Source organism: Tachysurus vachellii, chromosome 16 (genome assembly GCF_030014155.1).
Source record: "Tachysurus vachellii isolate PV-2020 chromosome 16, HZAU_Pvac_v1, whole genome shotgun sequence".
NCBI lineage: Eukaryota > Metazoa > Chordata > Actinopteri > Siluriformes > Bagridae > Tachysurus > Tachysurus vachellii.
In genome coordinates this window covers 3,199,756-3,213,422 of record NC_083475.1, presented here as the reverse complement: position 1 = coordinate 3,213,422, position 13,667 = coordinate 3,199,756, and the positions used below count along the sequence as shown (strand labels likewise).

General features: G+C 36.1%; 2 protein-coding genes across 2 annotated transcripts; both read left to right on the top strand.

Moving 5' to 3' along the window:
- Window positions 1–905: 905 nt before the first annotated feature.
- Window positions 906–4,213, top strand: LOC132859439 (uncharacterized). Its single transcript, XM_060890186.1, has 5 exons — window positions 906–1,057; window positions 1,612–1,808; window positions 1,907–2,003; window positions 3,205–3,392; window positions 3,830–4,213. The coding sequence occupies exons 1-5, from the start codon at window positions 906–908 to the stop codon at window positions 4,030–4,032; spliced, it is 837 nt and encodes a 278-aa protein (XP_060746169.1). The 3' UTR covers window positions 4,033–4,213.
- A 5,662-nt stretch (window positions 4,214–9,875) lies between these two features.
- LOC132859438 (uncharacterized) lies at window positions 9,876–13,597 on the top strand. Its single transcript, XM_060890185.1, has 6 exons — window positions 9,876–10,012; window positions 10,148–10,238; window positions 10,554–10,886; window positions 11,130–11,304; window positions 11,599–11,720; window positions 12,579–13,597. The coding sequence occupies exons 1-6, from the start codon at window positions 9,876–9,878 to the stop codon at window positions 12,897–12,899; spliced, it is 1,179 nt and encodes a 392-aa protein (XP_060746168.1). The 3' UTR covers window positions 12,900–13,597.
- The last annotated feature ends 70 nt before the right edge of the window (window positions 13,598–13,667 follow it).

The following is a 13,667-nucleotide window of genomic DNA, read 5'->3' as shown; positions in this document are numbered from 1 at the left end:
TATTTCAGTGAAATGCTTTATCGAAGTATTTACGTGAAATGACCTCTATGAGGCGTAACGTTACAGGCCCTATCTCAGATGAAACGGATGTGGGGTATGGCGTATGCTAGCACTTAAATTGGAAGTTTCTTGGCGCGGTCTCGCAACTTTTACAAGATGTCTTTGGGAACAACTTACATATTGAGGAGGGGCACGTTGTCTGCTGTACTTCGAGAGGATGATATAACAGTGGACAACTTGGCGAGGATTTTTAAGGTTTGTTCTATTTAAACTGTTTTAATCATCCATAGCCTATAAACATCCCCCTCCCCGTTGCTAATGAAATGTGTAGCAATCAGCATAAATTTCACTTCCGCAAATTGATTTATACAAATACATAAGATAAATTACATATATTCTCAGCCATAAATCTATTTACATGTTTGTGACTGTGAAAATGCATATAAACTTGAGGTTGTTCAGTCCCCATAGACAATATTGCATATTAAAATCCTTTAATATAAAAAGTGACATATAAATGAATTTATGTACAACGTTAAAAGAATTATTTGGCTAAATGCTAAGAATAACATATATATATATATATATATATATATATATATATATATATATATATATATATATATATATATATATATATACACAATTAGTTTAAAAATGAACTTGAAAACAAACTTGAAAACTAGGACTTGAAAACAAACCAACACTTTTGTTGGTTAAAAGTGTTAATTAAATTCAGTATAATTATTGTATTGTATTGTGCTTGAACTGTTCTCTTGATTTCTCTTTAGGTAACACAATCAAGTGTTTACTTGACCAGTGACCAGGGAGTTTCAGTTTTTCCATCCACATCTGGATTCTTTAGTTGTTTGGATCTCATGACCTTCCAGGTGATGGGGGATTAAATGTGTGGGGCATTACCAAGCCCAGTCATAAACCCATTTCACCCAAACCCTGGTCAGAGTCGACCTCGTTTTAGTTTTTCAAGATCATCCACTGCTACCACTGCTGCTGCTTGCACACCCCATCCTGCAACTAATCAAAAAATCTACCAAAGGTAAGTTGCGTTTTTGAGTCTGTTTTTAATGTTTTATTTTTTTCATTTAATGTTTTCACAAAAATCCAATCTCTTTTTACTGGCATTCTTCATTTAATACTTTGTGGAACCTCTGTTTGACAAAATGATGGCTCTGAATCTTCTATAACCAGTAATAGTATACCATACATATTTATTAATACAAAATAATAGAAAATGGCAATTAACCTAAGATGTTAAAAACCGACAAAAATATTTACCTTATCAGGACAAATGCACATTAATGGACTAATTAAAATGAGACGCAGATGAGAACTATGAGGTGTTGAGAAACAGGAACTCAACTTTAAAATAAGTTCAACAAAACTGGTAGGTATGACGCACACACACACACACACACACACACACACACATTACACATTACAAGAATGTAAGAGTCTGGTTTCTATGTTGCAGAAATGAAGGTAGCTGATTTCGTTCATTTCTGTTGCAATTTTAAAGCACTCCAAATGTCTGTGTTTAGAATATTCAAAACATCTGCTAGACACAATGTGCTTGTGTGTGTTTTTCCACAGAACCATTTTCCTTGGTCAACTTGAGGGTGACAAAATAGTACAGGACAAGGCCTTGATAATCCCTTTTCAAGAGTCTGAGGCCTGTTTGTCTACCATCACAACCAAAGTTAAAGAAGCCCTTGCTATGGGTGCTGATGAAGACATCATTTTAACTGATAGTCAAGGAAACCTACTCCTTGATAGCCCTGGCACAAAAGGTTCACCACAGCTCATCAATATGCAAGTTACTACTTAGTGTATTACCATGAAAGTACCATTCTGAATTTCACTATTCTATTTATCCTATCTGTCACAGGTTCTTCTTATTGGAAGCAGAGCTCCAGGCGCTTTTTTGCCATCAAAGAAGATGTTTTTGCAGAAATGGGAAGAAGAAGAAAAAGAAGAAAACTAGGGTAAGATCAAAATTGCTTTCACTAGAAACGTGTATTCATCTTTGAACATTTAATATATTCCTGCAAACAAAAATCTTAAGTGCTTTAGCGATTAGCCTAGTCCATAGGCTGTCAATTCTTATCACTCGACATCTGTGATTTTATGTACAAGTTCGAATGGGACTAGATGTACCAACCAAACACTCCCACTTCTGTGTATTTTACAGAGGTGGGAGTGTCTCTTTCAAGTTAAGGTCCATAGATTGATGATAATGAATCACAATCAGAAGTCAGAGATGCAGATTAATATAAAAATATATAAATATATAATATAAAATATAATATAAAAAAAGAGATTTCTTTGCAGTTCACTCAGCTTCAACAATCTGCAAGGAATTCCTAGGCTGCTCTGATCTCACACTCAATACAGCAATAATTGTACTTGAACAGAGTTCACTAGGTTACACCATTACTTCAAGTTTCATTATTCTGATTTGCTAATCTATAGATTAACTTTGAAAATCTCCACATGTGGACATCTCTTTCAGGGCCTGTGTTCGGGAAACATTTTATCTTTCCACTAAGAGTTCTCCTAAATTGCAGTAAAAGTAAACCTATTTACAAAGTAAAAACTACTTTGATGCACAGAGACAGTCCTATTGTGAACTCTATGATCTGTCCTGTTGCCATGTGCTACATATAAGCCCATGTAAACATGGAGAAACCACATGTTTCAGATATTTCAGTGGCCAGTTTTTCACAGTTACAAGATTTTGCTGTTGACTTTAATTATTCGTTATTTTGTTGTCAGATGGAAAAAACAGACAGCCACAACATAAAGGATGCAGAAAGCAGAATATGTGCTAGTTAGCAAGATCTATAGTTGTTCACACTGACCAAAACTTTTAAGAAATGTTTATCTGCAGTTACAGACATTAACTTTCAGATGAGATTGGATTTCTTGGAGGACAATAAAGTTTGACAAAAAACAGTTAGATATTCCTACAGTATGTATGGGACTAGTTTTTCTGGAGGTAGTTATAGAAATTAGTTTTACAGACGTACTTTATCATTTTAATCTCAAATACTTTTTGAAAAACTCACTAATGCAAAATCACTGATCTCAGGTGATAAGAATTGCAACTCAAATATTGTTTAGAAAACAATGTCTAAATATGGTTTGAGATTCTTACATCTGTTAATTGTCTTTCAACTGTTAAAGGCAAGCTAAAAGACACGAGGAATCGGAGCTCTTAGAAATAAGAGACAAAATCGAGGAGGTCCTTCTCGCATCTGAAGGGTTACCAGCTGTGTCAGCCAAGCTCAGGGAGCTCTCCAAGCATTCTGAGGGCCTCACAGAACAGCAAAGTGAGATATTGAAGACCTCATTTAGGTGCAATGTATGCAGAGGCAAGTAATTACCTAGTCATCAGACAGACATGTAACAACAGTAGTCAAAATTTCAAGTGTATCAAAACCATTTTATGAAAGTTTGTGTACCAAAATGTGTACCTGTTGTTTTCTTAGGACAACTTTGTCCTTTCAGTTACCTGGATCATGAGTCTGACACTTAGGGATTATTTTCCTGAAAGTGTTTAAGCCAGGACTAGTTCTATTAGGATTTTAAAGTGTTTTTACAAACATACCTTACAAAAACCATTACTGGTTGTATATCTTAAGACAAACAAATGACACTGATATTTTTTCAAATTTCAAGTGCAAGTTGTTTACAGTTGAGACATATATTTTATTATGGGACTATTTAAAGGAGTAATTCACCCAAAAATGGTCTTAGTGTTATCACATATAGTATTATTATTATCACATTTCTGTAATGTTTTTTACAGGAGTGATGAACAGTCCTATGCTGGCGCGCTGCTGTCGCAGTTTGGTTGGTTGTCGAGAGTGTGTCAATGCTATACTCCAGGAGGGTCAAGGATGTGTTAAGTGTCGGTCTCCAATTACAGAGGAATCCCTGGTGGCTGTAGCTGGCCTCTCTGAAGTTTTGAATGTTATTAGGGCCATAGAAGAGCAGTACACTTCTGTATAAAAGTGTGTATGCATGTAAAAGAGTGCATATTTCAAATGTTAAAAAAGTTAATGCACAATAAGAGAAGTTTAAATAGTCCTGTTGTTTTTTTTTTTGGTGGCTGGCCACCCTAATGTTTTAAATCTAATAAGGCCCACAGAAGTTTGTTATATGGTATAATGAGTGTTCAGATGTTCATTTACGACCAGAAGAAAACTTAATATAACTGTATTGTTCTTTTATTATTTCTTCTTCTACTTCTTTTACACATTGCATGCTACAGTTTACAATAAAAAATAAAAAACACCATCAGATAAGTTTTGTCTGTCAGTGGTACGATATAAAGCATCTCTATGCACATCTTCTCGTGATGTTAACTAGTTCAGATAGACAGTCTTGGTATGGTCTGTAATACTCATTTACAGTGTAGTTCAGTACATTGTCAAGGTCAAAATACAGTGCATTAAACTCTGTCTCTGCCCTAATTTTGTCCTCTTCAGACTGAAATGGATCGATGCCAAATGCTGATGGAGTAGTCAGACTGTGTCCCATTTCCTGTCTGTATAGGTCAGCAGCTTCTGAGGCCCTTGGCAGCAGTTGCTCTGAAATTCTTCTCTTGCAGCCATCTCTGGCCAGCAGATTAGGAATGCCTTTGCCTATTAATAGAAACAATTGAATTGTAAGAAAATATGTAAATAAATACTGATCATACTTTAAGACCTTCCTACCAGAGTTTAGGTCCTGCCTTGCTTCAACACCTACTGTAACTGCAATTTTCAAGTAATTTTGAAGACCTTCATTAGCTAGTTCTGGTTTGTTAGATTAGGGTTGGAGCTAAATTCTGCAGAAACTGGCCCTCCAGTAGCCTGTTGCACAAAGCTTTCTGAACAAACTCTTGAGTTTCAGAGTAGGTTTGGAGTTGACAAAACCAAACAAATCCAAGATCATGTTCAGCACAGCGCTTAATATAAACATACTATATCAACTCCTAAATGCACCGTAATGTCTCAAAAAGCCAATCGTGCGAAACATGGAAAGAGCCAGTTTGATTGACTTCTCATGAGAAAGACTGCATAATTCACTTCTTTGTTGAAGATTAAGAGATTTTTTTAATATAATGAATTTAAATGCATTTACAAGGCAGAAATAAGTTCAAGAAGGCAGCTGGAAAAATACTAACCATTTCAATGCAAATGTTTCAACTTAATTTAATCATTTACATAGTTTAGGTTTACAAAGAGCTCAAATAATGTGTGTATGTGTTAATGTTCTCCTGTATTAGTGTGTATGTATGTAAGTTTAATAATAACTGCCAATTCATATAATAGTTATATTCATTCATATAATTAGAAATAATTATAATTTAATTCATTCATATATTAAATGATGGCAAAAGAGTAGCAATTGTGTCTGTAAAATCCCTTCACTGTGAACTGCTTTCACTTGTTTTACTAAGTGATACAAGGGGAGTGGCTTTTTATTGCATTTATGTCACTGTGTTTACAGCTGATTGATCCAGTTTTGGTTTGCGATCTCAAACTAAATGCAAACTTACTTGGGTAAAAACCGAAAACCGTGCAACAGGCCACAGGACACTGAAAGTATGTCTATATATTGGCAGATGGGTTACATCATAATGATGGTATGATTAGGGTTGCAAAGGGGCGGAAAGTTTCCGGTAAATTTCCGGAAACTTTCCACGGGAACTTAATCTGGGGAATTTTGGGAATATTCAAAATTGGAAACTTTACGGGAATTTATGGGAATTTACAGGAATTTATGGGAATTATTTGGAAATATAGGGAAATGTATATAAACTATATCATATACAAACAAATAAACATTGTTTGGTCATAAGCAGACATACATGCAAGGTAATACAAATTTTAAAAATGACGTCTTGACTGATTTAATTGTAAGTAGAACTTTAACTGATTCTTTCATTGAGTAACACAAAAGCATAATAAACATTATTAAGCTTGTAATAAACATCATAAACTTAATAATTGTAATAAACATATTTCCCTATGGTTGCTGTAAAATGAAAGCATCCCCCACCCTTGCCCTTCTAAAAAAGTCCCAATCAAAATGTAAAATGAAGCATTTTTTCTCAAGCTTATTAGGTCTCTGCTTCTGTGGTAGTCAAGGCCTGGAAAATGGAGGTGAATCCCCCCTTAAGTGAGGGGGAAGGGGTGTTAGTCATCAAATTATCAAATTATCTGTGCATGTGGTAACACTCCTGATTTACTGCTTATTAAGAGTTAGTAAGGTAGTTATTAAGTTTAGGTATTGGGTACCATTAAGAATGTAGAATAAGGTAATGCAGAATAAGGCATTAATATGTGCTTAATAAGTACTAATAAATAGCCAATATTCTATTAATATTCATGCTAATAAGCAACTAGTTAAATGCCCCTAAAATAAAGTGTTACTGTGCATGTTATGGAAGAATGCAAGTACAGTACATGCAGGGGGTTTGGCCTCACTGGCCCTCCAGTAAGCAGTGTGCTGTGTGCAACTGACCAAGGAACGCAGGCTACACAGCAAAATCTGTAGTGTTAATTTGAGTTAAAGTTAAGGTGTGTGAGAGCACATTTCTGTCAGGAATATTCGGTTTAAAAGGTAAGAATCACATTTATCAATTTATAAAGGTTGTTAGTCATTATTAAACCAAGTTTTAACGTTAAGTGGGGTGTGATGCAGTCGATCGTCGCTTTTTTTTAAATTTTCCGGACGGTTAAGGGATGTGAGAGAGCACATTTCTGTCAGGAATATTCGGTTTAAAGGTTGAGAACCACATTTACCAATTTATAAAGAATGTTAGTCTTTAACAGTCTAAGTTAGTGCAGCAACTGTAAAACGGTAAAATGACGTTAGCGTGTTTTAATATAACAACATGTGCTTAACGGTGTTAGTACATTTAAGAAAATCACTGTCTAGTCATTGTTTTACACTAACGTTTAATGAAAGCCATTTTATGTGGTGTCGTCGTCAGTTTCAAAATGCTTGGTGCACGTCCGTGAGCAGTGATGCAGGGAAAATACAAATTTTTCGACGGTGATGATGGCCTAAACAAGGCTTTTGGCGTCTTCACACTGGCCATTTTCGCTTTGCGCCGTTCGCGGCCTTCATGTTTAATCCCGCTAACTTTACTCGCGTTTAACGTTACCCGATGGCATGGGCGTAAATCCCGGACATGTCCCCCCCATCCGAGGATTGTCCCCCCCCCCCAATTTTTTTTTTTAAATATCGCACCCTCTATTGTGAAAAATATATGTATACCTAAATAATTGTGTAAGTAGAAAAAAAAACGCAAAAATGCGTTTATAAACAGTTGAGTTCCCCCTCCCCTTTCTCACAGTGGTTTGACCCACTGCCTGCTTTCCCAGTTCATGACCTACTCTGCACACATGAGTCAGGTGTGTGGCTGCGGCTCAATTAATGTTCAACTCTATTAAGTAGGGGATTTTATTCACTTTAAATAAAGCGTTTCTCTTTAATGTAGTTGATGCAGACTCATTCATAAATTAGTTGCGGCAAAAATGCTGATTACCGATGTAATTTTCAATGAATCTGCTATATTAGCGATTAAAATGTCTTATCTAGTTAACGTTAGCTTGTTTACAATAGCTTGTTGCATAGTACACTGCAACTAACACTCCAAAGCCGTCGAGAAAAACTTTGAAAATAACCATAATGACGCAGTCTCCATGCAACAATAATAATGATAAAAGCAAAGTTTTTCACTGTGGGACATTATATCTTTATATCTTTATAAGTACAATTACACTGTATTATTTGTGTCCCCCTTCAAAAATTGCTCATGAGAAAATTAATATTTATTGTCCCCGCCCCTACTGTTAAATGAAATTTACGCCCATGCCCGATGGTGTAGATTTGTCCGCCCCAACAGCGTTTATTTCCGCCATCAATATGGCAGAAATACCGACTGCTTTGTTTAGCTGTGCAAGACCCAGGTTGGGCAATCAAATGTCTGAATTATTAACATCATCTGGTGGAACGAACCAGCCTTCTCGTCTGCTGCTTCCAGCGCCAACGTTACTTGAGGTTCAGATTTAACTGTTTTTTAATAACAATAAACTGGTTAAAACTAAGAAGGAATACAAACATCGTGATGAAGATTTGAAAAACGTACATACTACAGTACATCAGTTCCCTCCACAAGACAAGCAAACAACTTTTAAAATATTCGTTCTCTAAATAGTTTGGTCTATGGTGGATGCATACAAGTGGTATGAACCCAAAATAAACTAATTCTGCTGTGATTTACTTGCTTAAATGGTTAAAAAGTATGCCGGAACAGCAACATCATGATACAGATTAAAAAGATAAAAAGTATGAAAAATGACAAGTGTCCACAAAATGACAAGTTTTCAACTTTTAATAATGCTTGTTTTCGCAATGAAGTTTAAAAAAATTGCCTGAGCATCATGTTGCAAAACAGAATATTTTTTAAATTTTTTTCCTGCATATGATAAGCAATCTTCACTGTTTGTTTGCCACTTAAACAAGCTAACATCTCCTTGCAGTTAAGATTGAACCACTTATTGCTTTTTCTTCACTAGGTGCAGTTTTAGGATGTTACCATGTTGCTGAAGGTGAAATACCATAGTATCAAGAAGTACATCAAATTGCACTCAGGCTTCACCTATTCAGAATTCATCAGGGAAGGTAAATAGCCATCCTTTAAAGGCCAAACAAAATATGTAGCCACTTTAGCGACAAATCACAGCACAAGATTGTGTGTATTTAAATACTTTTGGCTGTATTTAACAGTTTATTCAAATGTTGTCATAATATTTTATTTTAATTGCAGAGCTTTACTTTTAATGACAGTTAGTGGAATCATCAACATTAGTTAGTACATGGCAGTATACTTTTGCTGCAGATTCCTTTAGTTTAACATTTACAAGACAACGAAATAGAGTTAAGCGGAATGATTTAAAACTTGCTCCAGGTGACTTTATCTGGTTACATTACCTCTTTTGATAGTCAAAAACAGGTTTGGGCTTCCTGATGCAACTCAACTTGACATTTTTGATGAAACTGACACAGCAGTAGAGGAAGACATTCTTCTAGAGCTGTTGGAGGCCAATCCAGACATGTGCCTGAAAGTATGTGACAGCATTTCAGTTGAAGGTAGGTGTCATTAGAAAACCTATGCTCTTTGATGCAGCTGACATTGACCTTTCTTTATGGAATGAACATGGCAGTGGGCAAGGTTGGGTCAAGTTTGTTACTAATTACTAAGAATATATTCTGAATACTTTAGGGTTACTTAAAATGTTTATACTAAAATGGATAAAGCCACAAAAGGTTAAGTTAATCAAATTCTCTCTTTTTAAAGAGCTTTCTCCTTTAGATCATTCAACACCATCTTCCCTCACGGATACCATATCACTTTCTTCAAGTGACAGTGACCTTAGAGAACTGGGTATTCCCACAGGCAGAAATAGATCCAGCAAAGAAGACATGAGCAGTTCTGCAACAAAGGCTTCCATGTCATAGGCAGCAAAGGAGGTAATTGAGAGCTGAAAACAACTTATTATTTTGATTTACCATCAATTATAAGGTGTCACACTAAATTGAGATTATCACCAATCGAATCATCTGGTTCCAAACTCACTTTTTTATCAAAGAATATGTTATATATATATATAAAATAATTAATTTGCCCCTTCATAGAATTTTACCTTTGACAACACTGCTGTTTTTTGAGATTCATCTGAGCTTTCAGCCTTAGTTTATACAGACATGTTGTGGTATGTTTTTTCTAAAGATTTTATCTAATAGAAAGAATTGAATGCTAAAACTTATTTTTCCTTTTCCTGTTATGAGAATAGATGGTAGAAAAGGCCTTGCTTAAGAAGCCTGGAGGAGAGGATATTCTTGAAGAGTACAAGTCAGAAAATTCACTAATGCACCGCACTCGGAGACAGCTTGTCAACATATTGGCGAGTGATATTACTGAGAAACATGGGTAAGATTTAAAAAGGTTTTTATTACAAGGGAATGTAAAAAAAAAAAAGCTGTAATCTTGTAATGATATTACTAATGTTTCTTGTACTATATAAAGAAAAATTATTAAAGATTGACTTTCTTCACTCTATAGTAGGATTCCTTCCCGTCAGCAGAAGGAGAAGTATGCCCTGGGAATTATTACTCTCTTTCCCTCCCTGAAGGATCCTTTTTCTCCAAAGGGCTATGTAAGTTTTACAACCTTATTAAGAAAACAGCACCAGATTTACAGAAAAGGGCTTTGGCATTGTAGTTTTCATTCTAAAATAATTACAGTTGCTTATAAAAGTGAAACGATTTCAAAATTCAACAATAATCAACAATAATATTGATGATAGTGCCCTTATTTTTAAAATTACTTGGGTTATAGGGATATTGCACATTAATTTGAAAAAAGAAAATCTATTAAATAATTAATTGTTCTTTTGTTTCACAATGCTGCATCTGATCTTTCTGTAAGATAATTTTGTGAGTATTTGTGTTTATTCATTTAAATGGAACAGGAGCATTTCTATGATGGGGAAAAGGGCACTGGATATTTAGCGTGGCGCCTCAAAACCATTTCCAGGACTTCAGGAAAATGGCCAGTCAAGGAAGCCTCAGTGCATCAAGCACAAGGACCAAAGCGCCGAAGATCAGCAAACACACTGCCTCAGCAGCTTGATGGAGATGCCTGCAGGGAGGCCATTTCATTTCTTGTTCACTCTCCTGATGAAGCAAGTGTATTTCAGAAGATGAAGATGACGTTTCAACACCGTCAGGACCTAGTGCATGACCCACAAAGAAGCACAGATGTCTTCAAAACATTTCCACGTTTTTTAGATGTCAAAGGACTGGTGAGTTGTATATTTCTTTTATTAAAATGAAGTCTTTAATATCCAGTGTTTTGCTGGATGTTAGCCATGAATACACCTAATCATTTATATTCCTGTCTAATTGACTGTATTCTTTTTTACAAAATCTTTTATTCTGATTTACACTGGTTTAATATACCACACGCTGATAAAAATCATTAAGCGCACCATTAACAATGCACTGAGCCCTGCCATCATATATATATGCTTGTGTATAATCAACAGGTGAATCAAGACTTCCTGCTGCTGTTTGGTGCTGAAACAGCCTCCAAGATGCTTGAGAAGTGGGACACCTCATTCAAGCCCAAGGTCATCAAAGAGGCCAAAAAACTGACTCAGACAACTGAGCTGTGCCGACTTCTAAAATCTGCTGAGAAACTCGCAGAGAGCTATGAAACTTGTAAGCTACACAGCATGCATGGTTCACAGTGTTGTGAAAGGAATATGATTTAGAAAGCACAATAAACTCCAGCAAGAATGTTTTTTATGCTTTTAGTGGGGCTTAAACATAACACAATAGAATGCACAATATCGGACCTCACTTTGAAGCTGCAGCTGTGGCGTTATGATTTTTGGTGTGGCGGACCACCATGGCAGAATGAATGTAGCGGAAACACTGGTTCATAATACAAATTAGTTAGCTAGTTTTATCTTTTCCTATTAGACATTAATGCCTTGTTTTTCCTCCTGATAGACTGGGACAGTGACATTGCTTCTTTGCTGCTTCTTCTCTATCTCTTGCCACCCACAGCTGGACGGAAGAGGACCAAAATAAGTCCAAGTGATGCAGTGGACAAAATGGTGCACTTTCATAAGGTACACTATTATGCCTCATTTGTAAATTCCACAAGACAATTTTTTAGTTATATGCACTTGCTACTGTAGATTTACTAGAAAGTAAAATGAGCATGGCCGCACGGGCATTCATAACAGTGCCCATTTCACTCGCGTGTGAGCGTGAAGCTCAACTTTCATAAGAATGAAGAGCCCGATCTCATGAAAGTGCGTATCAATAGCACGATTTTCTGTTTCTATGTGGCGTTCTATTGATCTTCAGAAATTACTTTTCTTGCACTTCTGAATGCACTTTTGCATATGCACTTGTAGCGTACATATAATACGTCCCTACCCCACACCCCTACCCATTGCGTATCATATGCTTGAATGTTGGGTTAATTATTATTCTTAAAGTATAAAGACAAACTCGCTTAAATATGTGCTTTAATGTTTCGCTTTGAAACCAAATCTTCCACCATCGTCTTGTCAGACTGTGAGGTGAAATCTGACTCCTGCTATTGATCTGTGCTGCAACTCTCGTTCATCTTACACTGTATGGAGCAGACACATACAGTTTTTAATTGTAGTGTAAGTTCTAACTGAACTAAATGATTTTTATTACTATACAAAATCAAAACGACGTTGGGGGCCGTGGTCAAGTGCACGTAACCGGTGTTGCGGCTGAACACCGGTAACACAGACTAAGTCTAGTTCCTTTCAAATGAATGGGTATTATTGACCAGTATGTCCCAATTATTTGGGAGGAATGTTTTATCCAGTGAAGCAAATCTCAAATCACAGGGTCAGTTTACAAAGTCTATTACATTAACATGGACCAGCAAGTACCAGATTCACTTGAAGGTGTACACATTTATAATTTTTTTTTTCTTCTTTTAGTCATGCTGCAGCATCACTGAATATGTGCAGGAAAGAGAGGGTAAACAACCATACATCCTTGCAGTTGGCCGAACCCAGAAGACGATTGATACCTTCTACATCGCCGTTGACAAACAGCTCATCCTCTGCCAAGCCACCAGCTCATTGGGTGCTTTTGATGAACTGTTTAAATCCCACTACGTGTTCAACATGTCTTATGATGAGTCCCTGGTCCATTTCTACACTTTTCTGCAGACAACTGTCTACAACATTGATGTTACCACAACAGATGAGTCTCCAAGAGTTCGTGAGTTGCGGGCAAAACTTTTGAATGACATATGAATATGTTCAAATGTTTCATTTGTCAAGCAGTGCATGCTACCAGCCAGGGCCTAATAACTCATTTGCGAATTGGCCACAGTTTCTATCCAGGCACCAAGTTTAAGTTAGTTTGTGCACAAGATCATTGTAGGCGTCAGTTTTCAACATTTTCAGGTTTAAAAAAACCATTTAGTTAGTGTGCATGATAAGGGTTATTGTCAAAGTGGTGATGCAGAAACCTCAGAGTCATTTCAGGCTGATTTTCACAGTTTACGAAATAGTACAGAAGTTGCAGGAACAAGTGTTGTGCAGAGCCCTGATGCTGGGTATTTTGACAACAATGGATCTGGTCAAAGTATCACAGAAAACACAAAAGATATCTGTGCTACAATTATTGCCAAACTCCATGGTAGTGGTATGGCAAATAGTGTAGTTACATCAATTGTTAGTGATTTGGAAGAACTTGCTGGTGGACTGCACTCCCAAGTAAAGCAAGAAATACTGTCCACTGTGCCAAAAGATAACCCTGTAAGATCTACGTTGGAAAAGGGTTTTGAGAATTTTGAAAACCCATTTGTGAGTTTTAATACTGAAACTAAAAGAATTAAGTATTTCAACAAGAAATGGGGGATTGTGGAGCCAGTGGAAAAAAATTTAGGAGTTCGATTTGATACAAGGAAAAATAAAAATACAGGTACTTATGATCAGGTCCCAGTGAAAGACACTTTTGTTTACATTCCAATTTTGGAAACCATTAAATTTATCTGGCGAAATTCTTATATTTGTGAA

Excerpts from the sequence above, each read along its gene's own strand:
- LOC132859439 (XM_060890186.1), top strand. The coding sequence starts at position 906 with ATGTGTGGGGCATTACCAAGCCCAGTCATAAACCCATTTCACCCAAAC. Across the intron at positions 1,058-1,611 it reads AATCAAAAAATCTACCAAAG|AACCATTTTCCTTGGTCAAC; the intron begins GTAAGTTGCGTT and ends GTTTTTCCACAG. Across the intron at positions 1,809-1,906 it reads TGATAGCCCTGGCACAAAAG|GTTCTTCTTATTGGAAGCAG; the intron begins GTTCACCACAGC and ends TATCTGTCACAG.
- LOC132859438 (XM_060890185.1), top strand. The coding sequence starts at position 9,876 with ATGGTAGAAAAGGCCTTGCTTAAGAAGCCTGGAGGAGAGGATATTCTT. Across the intron at positions 10,013-10,147 it reads GATATTACTGAGAAACATGG|GATTCCTTCCCGTCAGCAGA; the intron begins GTAAGATTTAAA and ends ACTCTATAGTAG. Across the intron at positions 11,305-11,598 it reads CGCAGAGAGCTATGAAACTT|ACTGGGACAGTGACATTGCT; the intron begins GTAAGCTACACA and ends TCCTCCTGATAG.